Source organism: Rhincodon typus, chromosome 2 (genome assembly GCF_021869965.1).
Source record: "Rhincodon typus isolate 14 chromosome 2, sRhiTyp1.1, whole genome shotgun sequence".
Taxonomy (NCBI): domain Eukaryota; kingdom Metazoa; phylum Chordata; class Chondrichthyes; order Orectolobiformes; family Rhincodontidae; genus Rhincodon; species Rhincodon typus.
Window position 1 is genome coordinate 12,328,087 of NC_063333.1, and position 16,247 is coordinate 12,344,333.

The following is a 16,247-nucleotide window of genomic DNA, read 5'->3' on the forward strand; positions in this document are numbered from 1 at the left end:
CGAGGAGCTCGAACAGTTCATCCACTTCACTAACACCTTCCACCCCAACCTTAAGTTCACCTGGACCATCTCTAACACCTCTCTCCCCTTCCTGGACCTCTCTGTCTCCATATCAGGCAACCACCTAGAAACCGATATTCATTTCAAGCCCACCGACTCCCACAGCTACCTAGAATACTCCTCCTCCCACCCACCTTCCTGCAAAAATGCTATCCCCTATTCCCAATTCCTTCGCCTCCGCCGCATCTGCTCCCAGGATGAGGCATTCCACTCCCGTACATCTCAGTCGTCCTCGTTTTTCAAGGACCGTAACTTCCCCCCCTCGGTGGTCGAGAACGCCCTCAACTGTGTCTCCCACATCTCCCGCACCTCATCCCTCACACCCCGTCCACGCAATAACAACCAAAACAGAATCCCCCTCATCCTCACGTACCACCCCACCAACCTCCGGATCCAACGCATCATCCTCCGACACTTCCGCCATCTGCAATCCGACCCCACCACCAAAGACATCTTTCCCTCCCCACCCTTATCTGCTTTCCGGAGGGACAACTCTCTCCGGGACTCCCTTGTCCGCTCCACACTCCCCTCCAGCTCCACCACACCCGGCACTTTTCCCTGCAACCGCAGGAAGTGCTACACCTGCCCCCATACCTCCTCCCTCACCCCCATCCCAGGCCCCAAGAAGACTTTCCACATCAAGCAGATGTTCACCTGCACATCTGCTAATGTGGTATAGTGCATCCGCTGTACCCGGTGTGGCTTCCTCTACATCGGGGAAACCAAGCGAAGGCTCAGGGACCGCTTTGCAGAACACCTACGCTCGGTTCGCAATAAACAACTGCACCTCCCAGTCGCGAACCATTTCAACTCTCCCTCCCATTCCTCAGACGACATGTCCATCCTGGGCCTCCTGCAGTGCCACAACGATGCCACCCGAAGGTTGCAGGAACAGCAACTCATATTCCGCTTGGGAACCCTGCAGCCCAATGGTATCAATGTGGATTTCACAAGTTTCAAAATCTCCCCTCCCCCCACCGCATCCCAAAACCAGTCCAGCTCGTCCCTGCCTCCCTAACCTGTTCTTCCTCCCACCTATCCCCTCCTCCCACCTCAAGCCGCACCTCCATCTCCTACCGACCAACCTCATCCCGCCCCCTTGACCTGTCCGTCCTCCCTGGACTGACCTATCCCCTTCCTAACTCCCCACCTACACTCACCTTTACTGGCCCCATCCCCGCCTCTTCGACCTGTTTGTTTCCTCTCCACCTATCCTCTCCTCTATCCATCTTTATCCGCCTCCCACTCTCTCCCTAGTTATTTCAGAACCCCCTTCCCCTCCCCCTTTTCTGATGAAGGGTCTAGGCCCAAAATGTCAGCCTCTCTGCTCCTATGATGCTGCTTGGCCTGCTGTGTTCATCCAGCCCTGCACCTTGTTGTCTATAGATACAGTAGACAGCCAGAGACTTCTTCCTAGGGTGGAGGTAGCTATTATGAGGGGACATAGTTTTAAAGTGAGTGGAGGAGGATATAGGACAGACATCAGAGGTAGGTTCTTTACTCAGAGAGTGGTTGGGGCATGGAATGCATTGCCGGAGCAGGTAATGGAGTCGGCCTCATTAGGGGCATTTAAGCGGCTATTAGATAGGCATATGGATGATAGTATAAGGTACGATTGGTGGTTAGATAGACCTTAGGATTAGGGTAAAAGTTCGGCACAACATCTTGGGCCGAAGGGCCTGTACTGTGCTATACTGTTCTATGTTCTATGTCCACTAGATGAACCCATATTATTGGACATTGCCCCAGGGCACTTTAATGGAGGATGCAACATAATGGAGAACTGTATTATATCCAGCAGATAGAAGAAGGATGTCCTGCCTTTGTACTAGGAAAGTAGTCCAAAATGGCTACGAATCAATGCCCAGTGTTTTGCTGCAGACAGAAGTTCAGGCTGCTATTGAGTATCATGGTGAAGGAAGTGCCACAGCTGTTGCAAAAGAAAACTTAGGGAGGAAAAAATAAGACTATAAGAAGTAGGAACAGGAGAAGGCCATTTGTCCACTGAAGCCTGCACTGCCATTCAAGAGGGTCATTGCTGATCCAACAATTCTCACATCCACTTTCCTGCCCTTTCCACATAACCCTTCAACCCCTGGTCAAGAATCTATCTATCACGACCTTAAATATACATAAGGACTCTGCCTCCTCGACTCTCGCTGGCAAGGAGATCCAACGACTCACAACCCTCTGAGAGAAGAAATTCCTCCTCATCTCAGTCTAAAATTAGTGCCCCTTTATTCTAAGACTATGTCCGCTGGCCAAGACTCTCCCATAAGATAAAACATCCTCTCAACATTTACCCTGTCAAGCCTCTTAACAATCCTACATGTTTCAATGAGATTACTTCTCATTTTTCTAAATGCCAATGAATACAGTCCCAACCTGTTTGACCTTTGATCAAAAGACAATGCCTCCATAAGAGGGATCATCCTAGTAAACCTTCCCTGAACAGTGTCCAATGAAAAGACATCCTTCCTGAAGTAAGGAGATCAAAGCTGCTCACAGTACTCTAGATGTGATCTCATTTCAAAAGACTTCCCTACTCTCATACTCCAACTTCCTTGAAATAAGGACAGCATTCCATTAGCCTTTCTGATTGCCTGCTGCATCTGTGTGCTAGCTTTCTGTGTTTCATGCATAAGTATTAAGATTCCAGACTGGAAAAGGGAAAATTTTAGGGTTCTACAAGTTTAACTTGAGCAGGTTAGTTGGAAACGCATCTTGGCAGATAAAGCAGTGGATGAAAAATGGGAGACTTTCAGAAGAGAGATGAATAGGATACAAACTAAGTACACAGCCATGACAAATAAATAGAGTATCCAAAGCTAGAATATAGATAAGAAAATAAGAAACAGAAAACTCTTGGAGGTCATTATATGGGACAAGATAACTATATACTTAAGGAAAAATAAGTTAATACTCGACAGTCAACATGCCTTTGTCAAGGATACATCATAACACAAATTTAATTGAGTTCTTTGGCAAGGTGACATGGACAGTGGATGTAGATAGTGCTGTGGATATTGTATATTTGATATGTTGCCACCTGGCAGGTTGGTTAGCAAATTAGAACTGTTTGGGATTAATGAGTCGTTGGCAGCATGGATTAGAAGTTGGCTGAAGGATAGGAAACAGAGGGTAGGTATGGATGGACATTTCTCATATTGCTGATAAGTTGAAAGTGGTGATCCCTAGGTATTGGTGTTGGGGCCCTTGCTTTGTCTGATTTACATAAACAATTTGGAGATGGGGCAAAATCTCCAAATTTATAGATGATACTAAGCTAGGGAGAATAGTGAATTGTGAGGATGACACTGAGCAACTTCAGAGGGACATTGACAAGTTGACCAAATGGGCAGACACCTGCAGAGAAATGTTGGATAATGCATTTTGGTGGAAAATACATGGAGACATAACACAGGCTCAATAGTACAACTTTGAAGGGAGTATAGGAGCAGAGGGATCTTAGGGTTCACGTGCATAATTTTCTGAAGGTAGCCAGGCAAGTTGAAACCATTCTTAAGAAGGCTTATAGGATCCCGTAACTAGAGACAGAGTATAAAAGCAAGGAAGTAATGCTACACTTCCGCAAATAACTGGTCAGACCACATTTGGAGTATTATGTTCAGTTCTGGGCACCTTATTTAAGGAAGGATGTTAAAGCCCTGGAGAAAGTACAAAGTAGATTTACTAGAATGATACCAGGAATGAGGGATTTTAGATAAAAGGAAAGATTCCAGAAATTGGGCTTATTCTCTTTGGAGCAGAAAAGATTAGGAGGTGACCTTATTGAGCTGTTCAAAATTATGAACAATTCTGACAGGGTAAAGAAGGATATTCTGTTTCCACCAGATGGTACGCCATCAATTTCAAGATTGTCAGCAACAGAGCTAGAATTGAGATGAGGAGAAACATCTTTAATCACAAGAGTTTTAGGATTTGTTAGGATTTCCCATGCGCTGCCTGGAGGACTAGCGGAAGCGGATTCGACTTAATGTTTCAAAAGAGACCGAGATATATATTTGCAAGTGATGAATTTAGAGGTATACAGAGATAGGGTTGGAGCATGGGACTAGCTGGGAGGTTTTTCAGACACTGGTGCAAATACAATGGGTCAAATAGCTTTGTTCTGCACTATAAAATTCTGTGATCCTAAATACCTCCAAGTCACTTTGTCTTGCAACTTTCTGCAGTTTATCACCATTCAAATAATACTGTCCTTTTGTTCTCCCTCCCAAACTGAACAACTTCACATTTTCCCAGGTTGTACTCCATTTACCAACTTTTTGCCCACTTTTGTGCACAGTCTAAGAATAAGGAGTAAGCCATTCAGACAAGGAAGAATTTCTTCATTCAGAGAATTGTGAACTTGAGGAATTCTTTCCCACAGGAAGATGTTTGGGGCCAGGTCATTAGATATATTCAAGAGGGAGCTGGATATGGCCCTTGCAGCTAAAGGGATCAAGGGGTATGCAGAGAAAGTGGGAATGGGATACTGTGAGACTGTTTGATCACCCACGATCATATTGAATGATGGTGCAGGCTCAAAAGGCCAAATGGCTTCTATGTTTCTATATTTCCTAAACTATCAATATCTCTCTGTAAACTATCTGTATCTCTCTCGCAATTTACCTTTTCACCTATTTTGTACCATCTGCACACTGTGTCACATTCTAAACAGTTGCAATCCCAGAACTGTTCCCTGTGGAACCTCAATGGTTACAGATCGCCAACCTGAAAAAGAATCCCTTATCCACTCACTGCTTCCTGCCCACTAGCCAATTCTCTATCTGAGTATGCTCCCTCCAAATCCATGTGCTTTTATATTATGACTTAACTTTTTGTGAAGTACTTTATCAAATGCCTTCTGGAAGTCCAAATACATCTATCGTTTCCCCTGTATCCGACCTGGTTAAGACTCCCTCAAAACTCTCTAATAAATTATTATGGACCTGTCTGTCTCCTCTCCACCTAACTTCTCCTCTATCCATCTTCTATCCGCCTCCCCCTCTCGCTCTATTTATTTCAGAACCCCCTTCCCCTCCCCCATTTCTGAACAAGGGTCTAGGCCCGAAACGTCAGCCTTCCTGCTCCTCTGATGCTGCTTGGCCAGCTGTGTTCATCCAGCTCTACACCTTGTTATCTCTATTATCATATAATTTCTTTTTCATGAAGCCATGTTGAATCTTCTTCATTAAATTATGATTTTCCAAATTTGCTGCTATTACTTGGTTAATAATTGATTCCAACATTTTTCCAACAATAGACATTGGTCAACTTGGCTTAGTTGCCTGCTTTTTTTCTCCTTCCTATTTTGAATAGAGATGTCACATTGGCAATTTTCCAATTCTCTGGTACTGCTCCAGAATTCAAATACAAAGTACTTGGTCCTATAATCTTCAAATTTGCACATCACTTAAATATCACTGTCATTCAATCTATATTACTGACAGGTGCTTCACTGAACCAACACTTCCCCTTCCCCTATGTTTGGAAATATAATCATTGTCTATTTCAAAGCACTTTTTGACTGTTTAAAGCATGAATGCATCTCCAAAAGAGAGGTTGCATTCACATAATGGCATTCATTTCTACATTTGCTGAAATGCAAATATCAAAAACAAGTCTCCAAATTGTTATTTCACACGTGTTTGCCCTGATTGAAGGGGTGAAGAGCTGGAGAATGCCCTCCTCCATCAAACCTTAGACATGCAATCAGATGTGATAAATACTAAAATGTCAATTCAACAGCCCTGCAGAGAGGTGCAGATGCAGACACAGTTGATCTAATGACCTCCTTCTGGGTCATAATAATTGTGAAGTAATGAACATAATGAACAATTTTGCATCTACCCTCAAGACTTGGATTTGATGTATTAAAGAGTTAATAACCCTAACCAACAAGGATGACTACAAGTGTTCATATTTCCCTTCATTACATTCTGCTATTTCCCACCTTCTTCCCTAGCAATCTGAGTATTCTTCTCACATGCATTACTTTCCTCTTCACAAGTCAGAAGGGGATACTCTATGAGCTCTCATTAAACAAATGTTCCAGACTGTTTCATGATTTTTGATGGTTGCATACACACAGCATGTAAAAGAAGCCAAGTATTAGAGCAAAAGATGGTCTATGTGCATACAGACTGTTTGCACCAATTCAGAAGGTTGCATGGCCATTTTCCATTGTGAGGAAGACGGTGGTCATTATGTGGCACAGTTATGAACAAAGAAATGAAAGATTCAGTTAACTTGCCTTGTAACCTTGAAACATTTCAAGATTTAAAAAAAGGGCTGTCACGATGTCAGTGCTGCAAACAAATGACCAACTGCACCAGAAGGCAGTATGTCATTTGCAGAGAACAACAAATGCTGGCGATCACAGCAGGTCAGGCAGCTTCCATGTAGAGAGAACAAGCTAATGTTTTGAATCTAGATCTAGACTCGAAGCGTTAGCTTGCTCTCTCTCCATGGATGTGATCTCTAATATTTGTTATTTTCAGTACAGGTTCCAGCATCTGCAGTAATTTGCTCCTACATTGAAATTTGCAGAGGTCTGCTGCAGCAGCTCCTATGAGGATCCTTATTATTCATTACACCTCACACAAGGAACAAAGAAAATTACAGCATAGGAACAGGCCCTTCGGCCCTCCAAGCCTGCACCGACATGCTGCCCATCACAACTAAAACCCTCTACCCATCCTTCATATATTTGTCAAGACGCCCTTTAAAAGTCACTATAGTATCTGCTTCCACTACCTCCCCAAGCAGCAAGTTCCAGGTACCCACCACTCTCTGTGTAAAAAACTTGCCTCGTACATCACCTTTAAACCTTGCCCCTTACCTCTTAAACCTATGGCCCTTGGTAACTGACTCTTCCACCCTGGGAAAAAGCTTCTGACTGTCCATTCTGTCTATGCCCTTCATAATCTTGTAGACCTCTATCAGGTCACCCCTCAACCTCCATCGTTCCAGTGAGAACAACCCAAGTTTCTCCAACATCTCCTCATAGCTAATGCCCTCCATACCAGGCAACATGCTGGTAAATCTTTTCTGTACCCTCTCCAATGCTCCCACATCCTTCTGGTACTATGGCGACCAGAACTGAACACAATATTCTAAATGCAGCCGAACTAAGGTTCTATAAAGCTGCAATATTACCTGCCACTTTTTAAACTCAATGCCCTGGCTGATGAAGGCATGCATGCTATATGCCTTGTTGACTACCTTCTCTACCTGCGTTGCCACTTTCAGTGACCTGTGTACCTATACGCCCAGATCCCTCTGTCTATCAGTACTCTTAAGGGTTCTGCCATTTACTGTATATTTTCCATCTGGATTAGATCTTCCAAAATGCATTACCTCACAGCTTACCAGATTAAACTCCACCTGCCATCTCACTGCCCAAGTCACCAACCGATCTATCTCCAGCTGTATCCTCTGATGGTCCTCATCAGTATCCACAATTCCACCAACATTTGTGTCGTCGGCAAACTTACTAATCAGACATTTTCCTCCAAATCATTTATATATATTACAAATAGCAAAGGTCGCAACACTGATCCCTGAGGAATGCCACTAGTCACAGCCCTCCATTCAGAAATGTACCCTTCCACTGCTACCCTCTATGACTGAGCTAGTTTTTTTATCCATCTTGCAAGCTCACCTTTGATCCCACGTGACTTTACCTTCTGTATCATCCTGCATGGGGGACCTTATCAAAGGCCTTACTGAAGTCCACGTAGACAACATCCACTGCCCTACCCACAACGATCATCTTCATCACTTTCTCAAAAAACTCAACCAAGTTAGTGAGATACAACCTCCCCTTCACAAAACCATGTTTACTCTCGCTAATACGCCCACTGATTTCCAAATGGGAATAAATCCTGTCTCGAAGAATCCTCTCCAGTAACTTCCCTACCAGTGACGTAAGACTCACCGGCCTGTAATTAGCTGGATTATCCTTGCCACCCTTCTGAAACAAAGGATTAACATTGCCTATTCTTCAATCCTCTAGGACGTCCCCTGTAGCCAGCAAGGAAACAAAGATTTCCCTCAATGCCCCAGCAATTTCCTCCCTTGTCTCTCTCAGTATTCTGGGGTATATCCCATCAGGCCCTGGGGACTTGTCTACCTTAATGTTTTTCAAGATCCCTAATACCTCCGCCCTTTTGATCTCAACATGACCCAAAAAATCTACACACCCTTGCCCAGACTCATCATCCACCAAGTCCTTCTCTATGGTGAATACTGATGCGAAGTACTCATTTAATACCTCGCCCATTTCCTCTAGGTCCACATATAAATTCCATTCCCTGTCCTTGAGTGGACTAACTCTCTGCCTGGCTACCCTCTTGCTCTTTATGTATGTATAAAAAGCCTGATTTTCCTTAATCCTGTTTGCCAATGACTTTTCATCATCCCTTTTAGCTCTCCTGACTCTTTGCTTGAGTTTCTTTCAACTTTCCTTGTATTCCACCCTTGCTTCTTGTGTTTCCAGGCTCCTACCTTTGATAAATGCTTCCTTTTTCTTTTTGATTAGGCTCACAATATCTCTTATTATCCAACATTCCCTGAACTTGCCATACTTATCCTTCATCCTTACAGGAACACTACAGTCCTGAGTTCCCAGTAACTTATACTTGAAAGTCTCTCACATACCAGATGTTGATTTTCCCTCAAACATCTGCCTCCAATCTACATTCTTCAATTCCTGCCTAATATTGTTGTAATTAGCTTTCCCCCAATTTAGCACCTTCACCTGACAACTACACCTATCTTTATCCATCAGTACCTTAAAGCTTACTGAATTGTGATCACTGTTCCCGAGCTGCTCCCCTACTGAGACGTCGACCACCTGGCCAGGCTCATTCCCAAATACTAGGTCCAGTACGGCCCCCTTCCTAGTTGGACTATCTACATACTGTTTCAAGAAGCCCTGCAGGATGCCCCTCTACAAACTCTGCCCCATCCCAGCCCCAAACACTAAGTGAGTCCCAGTCAATATACGGGAAGTTAAAATCACCCACAACAACAACCCTGTTACTTTTACATCTTGCCAAAATCTGCCTACATATCTGCTCTTCTATCTCCTGCTGGCTGTTGGGAGGCCTATAGTAAACCACAAACATTGTGATTGCACCCTTCCTGTTCCTGAGCTCCACCCATATTGCCTCACTGTATGAGCCATCCAAGATGTCCTCCCGCAGTACAGCTGTGATATTCTCCTTAACAAGTAGTGCAACTCCCCCACCCCTTTTATATCCCCCTCTATCCCACCTGAAACATGTGTATCCTGGAACGTTAAGTGCCAATCCTGTCCCTCCCTTAACCAAGTCTCTGTCATAGCAACAATATCATTGTTCCAAGAACTAATCCAAGCTCTAAGTTCATCTGCCTTACCTGTTACACTTCTCACATTGAAACGGATGCACTTCAGTCCACCAGACCCACTTTGTTTCGCAACCACACCCTGCCCGCTCTTCCTCTGAGCCTTACTGACCCTATTCTCTAGTTCCCTTTCAGTCAATTCACCTTTGGTTCCCAACCCCCTGCCGAGCTAGTTTAAATCCTCCCGTGTGACACCAGCAAATCTCCCAGCCAGAATATTTGTGCTCCCCCCAGTTTAGATGCAATCTGTCCTTCTTGTACAGGTCCAATCTGCCCTAGAAGAGATTCCGACGTGTCCAGATATCTGAAATCCTCCCTCCTACACCATCTGTTTAGCCACATGTTGATCTGTACTATTCTCCTTTTTCTAGCCTCACTGGCACATGGCACAGGGAGTAATCCCAACATTACAACCTTGGAGGTCCTGCTCTTTAACTTTCTACCTAACTCCCTGAACTGCTGTTGCAGGACCTCGTCACTCATCCTACCTATGTCGTTAGTACCGATATGTACCACAATCTCTGGCTGTTCATCCTCTCCCTTCAGAATGCTTTCTGCCCATTCAGAGACAGCCTGGACTCTGGCACCAGAGGAGCAACACACCATCCTGGAGTCACTTTTACGTCCACAGAAGCGCCTATCTGTACCCCTAAACTATAGACTCCCCAATAACTACTGCTCTAGTGTTCTTTGTCTTTCCCTTCTTAGGAACAGAGCTAGCCGTGGTAGGTCATTCCCCCCACCCCCCCACCAAGAGTATCCAAAATGGTATACTTATTAGAGAGGGGGACAACCACAGGGGATTCCTGCATTGGCTGCCTGCCCCTTCTAGCGGTCACCTATCTGCCTACACCTTGGGTGTCACCACATCTCTAAAACTACTGACTATGACGCTTTCCACCATCCTCATGCTCCTAAGTGCATCCAATTGCCGCTCCAACCTATCCATGCATTCTGTGAGGAGCTGCAATCGGATTCACTTCTTGCAGATGCAGTCATCCCAGACACTGGAAGCGTCGCGGATCTCCCATATCTCACAAGTGCAGAACTTAACCCCTCTAACTGACATTTCTATCCCCAATCAAGCTGTTTAAGAAAATTTATTAAACACTTAACCTTACTTATTGCTGCAAATACCAGAGGTCGGTCTTCCCTCACTCACCCTCCCAGGATGCTCCCTGGATCTCTCCCTTTCCCTTTGCTTCTGGTCCTCACAGTGGAGTGTGTGTGCTTTTTTTTTGGTTAGAGGAGGAAGTAGGGAGGGAAACACAGTGTTTGGGGTTGAACTGTCACTTGACAACAGGGAACTTATTTGGATTGTATACCCCTCACACTAAATAAAGCCTGGCTCAAGCAGCCTTCCTCACCTTTTATCTCTTAAAAGGCCCTGTTGCTTCTCCTTGTCACCAAGTAGTAATGATGTTGCTCCTCTTCATGCATCCAAATTAAGTTAGGTAGAATGTCACCCATCATAATATACGCATAATAAATGTAGAAAAAATATTCAAGGCAAACAATCCTTTCTAATGGTTATTGACAGGGCCTCTTTCTTTGCATGCATTCAAGCAGGCAACTAGAATGTCTAAAGCTGACAACTGGAATCCAGAGCCATTGGGCAGTAAGTATCCTAAAGGGATATTCATCTTCACTTCTATCCTGTTCAAGCTGACAGCAGGTGTAGAAAAGCATTCCTTTCAATACAGTCCTTACATTGTGGAAACAGGCCATTCAGCCCACCAGGTCCACACTAACCCTCTGAAAAGCATCCCACCCAGACACATACCCCTTACCCTATCCCTGTAACCCTGCATTCCCCATGGTTAATCTACCTAGCCTGCACATCCCTGGACACTATGGGCAATTTCTTTGGACTCTGATAGAAAACCGGAGCACCCAGAGGATATCCATGCAGATACAAGGAAAATGTGCCTGAGGGTGGATCAAATCCAGGTCCCAGCAGTGCTGACCATTGTGCTATCGTGCCGTCCCCTCAATCTTTTTGTACGAATCAAAATCACATCCATGGAAAACATACTAATCTAAAATTTTGAAAGGCTTAAGGGGCAATTTAATGCACACTGGTTGGATAGTAACTATAGAAACATGGGAATATAGGAATAGGAGTAGGCCATTCAGCCCTCGGGCCTGTTCCACCATTCAATGAGATCATGGCTGATCTGTGGCCTAAGTCCTTAACTAACTCCTAACACCTTATGGCCCAATTTCCTTAATACCTTGTTTAACAAACATTTATCCATGTAAGATATAAAATTAACCAGTGATCTAGCATCCATTACCATTTGCGGAAATGAATTCCAAACATCTACCACCCTTTGTGGGTAGAAGTGCTTCCTAACATTGCTAATGGTCTGGCCTTAATTCTCAGACATGCTAAATTGCCCCGTAGTATCTAGGGATATACAGGTTAGGTGGATTCGTCATGGTAAACGTGGGGTTATGAGGAAAGGGTAGGGGCTTGGGTCTGGTGGGGTGCTCTTAGGAGAATCCTGGCAGACCTGAGGGCTGAATGGCTTCTACGTATACTGTAGGGATTCTATGATTCTAGCTCCCATGTTTTGTTGGACATCCACTGCATTTAACTTCACACCATTTAGAAAATACCTGATGTATTCTTTTTCGGTCCAAAATAGATAGCCTCCCACTTGCTTACATTGAACTCCATCTGCCGCAGTTTTGCCCATTCACCTAATCTATCAATATCTCTTTGTAATTTTATGCTATCATCTACATTGTACAATGCCACTTAACACTGTGTTATCAAGGCAAGGAAACCTCCTGCTAATTATCATGTCTGGTCCTCCCTCAAGTGATGAATCATTCTTCCTCCTTGTTGAACAACACTTGGAGGAAGCACTCTGGGATAGAGAATTCCATAGATTCACAACTCTTTGCGAGAAGTTATTTCTTCATCTCGGATTTAAATCTGCTACCTGTTATCTTAAAACTATGACCCTTTTTTGAATGAATGAATGATTTCAAATGAATGATTTTATTGTCATGCGTATTTTACAGTAAAAATACAAAATATAGTGAAAAGCTTTCATTCATTGCTATAATTCTGCACCATTTTGAACAATTTAAGAACAAGGAAAACAAAAGAAAAGTATAGTTTAAAAAGAGTCCATCAATCCTGAGCCCCTTATCACTATCAATGATGCTTGCACCGCCACCCCTCCTCTATTGCTTCACTGCCATCTACACCAGAGCCAACCAACCAAGTCGCCAATCCTCAGGCACCATCTTTCACTGCTGAGCCGATACCCCTCCGCTACTGTCTCACTGCTGCCTGCGCCAGACCAACCAACATCAGAGTTGTGCCTCTTGCCACTGGGCCCACTTCAATATCACTGTGATATTCTTCTGCCACCACGCTGCTCACCAGTGCAGGACCCAACCAATGATGAAGTCACCAATCCTCAGGCACCATCTTTCATCGCTGGGCCTACCTCGCCCAAGTTGCGTCTGCCGATGTAGCAGCCGCCGATCATTCCAGATTGCCCCTCAAATGGAAACATCCTCTCTACATCTATCCAGTCAATCAAAAATCAAAGAGCTTAGAGTCATAGAGCCATGGAGAGTGTAAAAAAGGCCTTTTGGCCCATCGAGTCTGCACTGACTTAACTACCATTAAAGGCACACTAATCCCAAGTTCCTGGACTTGTCCCATACTCTTGAGTGTTATGATATTTCAAGTGCTCATCCAAATATTCTTTAAAGGTTGTAAGGTTTCCAGCCTCCACTACCTTCCCAGGCACTGCCTTCCAGATTCCCATCACCATCTGAGAGAAAAGTTCTTAGAAGTTATGAGGATTTCCGCCTCTCCCACCCTTACAGGAAGAGAGTTCCAGATTCCCACTACCCTTTGATTTAAAGAAATCTTTCCTTACATTTCCTCTAAACCTCCTGCCCTTTACCTTAAATCAATGCCCCCTAATCACTGATCCCTGCCTCATGGGGAAATGTTTAGCCAATTCATAGCTTTGTACATCTCAACCATGACCCCCTTCAATCTCTTCTGCTCCAAGGAAAATAACTGCAGTCTATCAAATCTCTCTTCATAACTAAAATTTTCAAGCCCAGGCAACATCCTGGTAAATCTTCTATGCACTGTCTCCATTACAATCGCATCTCGCCTTTTATGTGGATTCCAGAACTGCACACAATCTTTCAGAATTTTAGCTGCTTAACATGTTTTCCTTTCATGAAATATAAGTTCATACAAAGACTGGAAAAGATGAAATGTATTATCTTAAATCCATGCCTCTAGGACGCTGCATATTTATCCATCACAATTGCATTTTGGTTCTACATATGTCACAAGATCCTGATTTGCCTGGAGTAATGAGGTTGATGTTGTGGGAGCCTCAGTTGGTGACTTCTGTCAACAATGGGAGGGAAAAAAACAAAAGCAATGCTAAGATTCCAAATATGGTTTTAGACTTGTTATTACCTCATTCACAGAAAAAGCAGGGAAGTAGAGAGATAAAAATCAGACCCAAAGTTTCTGAATTAGTACTATAGTCTTTGTTATCTTACACCACACACAACCATTTCACAAAATCAAGGAAGGCTTGATTAGATCAAAAGAAATGATAATTAAAATTAGATGTACGTAAACAAGATGAGGAGAGATATAGTAAACAAATAGATTACTTGACAAATCCAAATACTTATCATTTATTCAGGAATTGTCAATAAATATTAAAATGATGCATTAAGAATTCTGTACAGGTTATTTCATTTAAGATTAATGTCAAATACCAATCCTTAAAATTGATGTTTCCTTTGTTACACCTAGTGCTGCAGAGTTCACACTCGACTTTTATATTGTATAGCAGTACTGTACTCTCTAAAATAAAGTAACCCATTGACTCATGAGTTCCACCACTACAGTGCAAACTGAACTTGGAGGCAAAAGAGTAAAACAGTTCATCCAGTATTTAGACATATGAATAAAATACCAACAATACAACTAAAATTCTCATTAAAAATCAATTATGTGGCTATAATTCCAGAATTAATCCATTATTTCAAAATTTATCAAGTTTAATTTTGCTCCTTTGAAAACCTTTTGGGAAAGAGCAGAAATCACAGCGCAACTATTTCTAAAAAGCAATATTATAATTTTATCTGCATTTGAGAAATCTTCATGTCATTCATGAAAAAATTAAAACAACTGAGAATCAGGTGGACAGAATCCATCTTGAAATCATGAATAATTAATTCCCTAGAATTGATATTACTCTCAAATGTATAATTATCTCTATTAGTCAGGCAAAGTTATGATGCACATCATTCAATGCCAGATTTCAGCTATTTACTACCAACAAAACTGAAAGGCAATCAATAACCTATCTTTAAACATTAATTAAATAGCAATACATAATTTCCTCGTCTCTAGGTTATGATATTGTAGAGAATTATAAAATAATAAATAAAGCTGAATAATGTAATTCAGCAAATTTACCCCACTGCGAAACCTCTACGTGATTGAATGCTTTTCTACATGGATATGAGTTTCTGTATTGTTAATAAACAATATTATTGCTGGATCAAGACAGATAGTTGCTACACAAATGAAATTATAAAATAAGAGTTTACACTATAAGCAACATCAGCAAACACAAAACAATTTATGCAACAGAAATGATCCAGACCTGTAACTGTCAACTGAGCCCTTGATTGGTGATGCACAATGTCACAAGTGTAGTGGTCACTGTCGATCTTCTCGAGATGATTAATTGTAAGGCTTAATAAATTGCCATCCTGGTTCAATTCATATTTCTTGTTTGGTTTGATTTCTGCCATTCCCTTTCTCCAGACAACCTTTCGTGCTGGCTGTTCAGTTTCACATTCAAAAACAGCAGTTCCTTTTTCTTCAGTTTTTATGTCATGTAATTCTTTGGTAAATCGGTTTACCATCTCTGGAAAGAATATTGAAAAGTCACACTTGAGTCTCAGAGGACTTTCAGGGTTTTTTTTTTTAAAACTCATTCATGGAATGTGGCCTAGTATTTATTGCCTATCCCTAATTATCTAGAGGGCAGACAGGAGTTAACCATACTACTGTGGGTCTGGAGTTACATGCAGGTCAGACTAGGTAAGGATCAGTTTTCATCTCTAAAGGGCATTCCTAGCAATTGACAATGGCTTCACGGTCATTATTAGACTCTAAATTCCAGATTACTTTTTAAATTGAATTTTTTCATGGTCAGATTTCAACCCAAGACTCTAAAGAATTAGGAGCGCAATTAGAGTCTAGCTCTAATACTACTAGACCATCATCTCCCACTAGGATAGATAAGGACAGGCTGTTTCCCCTTGTGGGAGAGTCTAGGACCAGACGGCACCATCTGAGAATAAGTAGTCTTACAGTTAGGGCAAAGATGAGAAGGAATTTCGACTCTCACAAGGCAGAGGGCTCACGAGGCTGGATCATTAAGTATATTCAAAACAGACAGATTTTTATTCAGTAAGGGAATAAAGGGTTATGGAGAAAAGGCAAGCAAATGAGGTTGAGGATTATCAGATCAATCATGATCTCATTTAATGGTGAAACAGACTCAATGGTAGGGCCCTGGGGAGTGTTGCCAAAGAGGTTCATTGTTCCTTGAAAAGTGGAGTCATAAGTAGACAGGGTAGTGAAGAAGGCGTTTGGCACAACTGCCTTTATTGATCAGTGCACTGAGTACAGGAGTTGAAATGTTGTGTTGCAGCTATATAGGACACTGGTTAGGCCACAATGGGAATACTGCTTTCAATTCTGATCT

The 16,247-nt window shown here is 42.8% G+C and overlaps 1 protein-coding gene across 1 annotated transcript in view; it reads right to left on the reverse strand.

Annotated features, from left to right (window-relative positions):
* obscnb (obscurin, cytoskeletal calmodulin and titin-interacting RhoGEF b) overlaps positions 1-16,247 on the reverse strand; it is a 583,513-nt gene that overhangs the window by 398,594 nt on the left and 168,672 nt on the right. Inside the window, exon 27 of the mRNA XM_048618408.1 lies at positions 15,135-15,401. Within this exon, the coding sequence (XP_048474365.1) occupies positions 15,135-15,401 (267 nt within the window). The remainder of the gene's footprint in view (positions 1-15,134; positions 15,402-16,247) is intronic.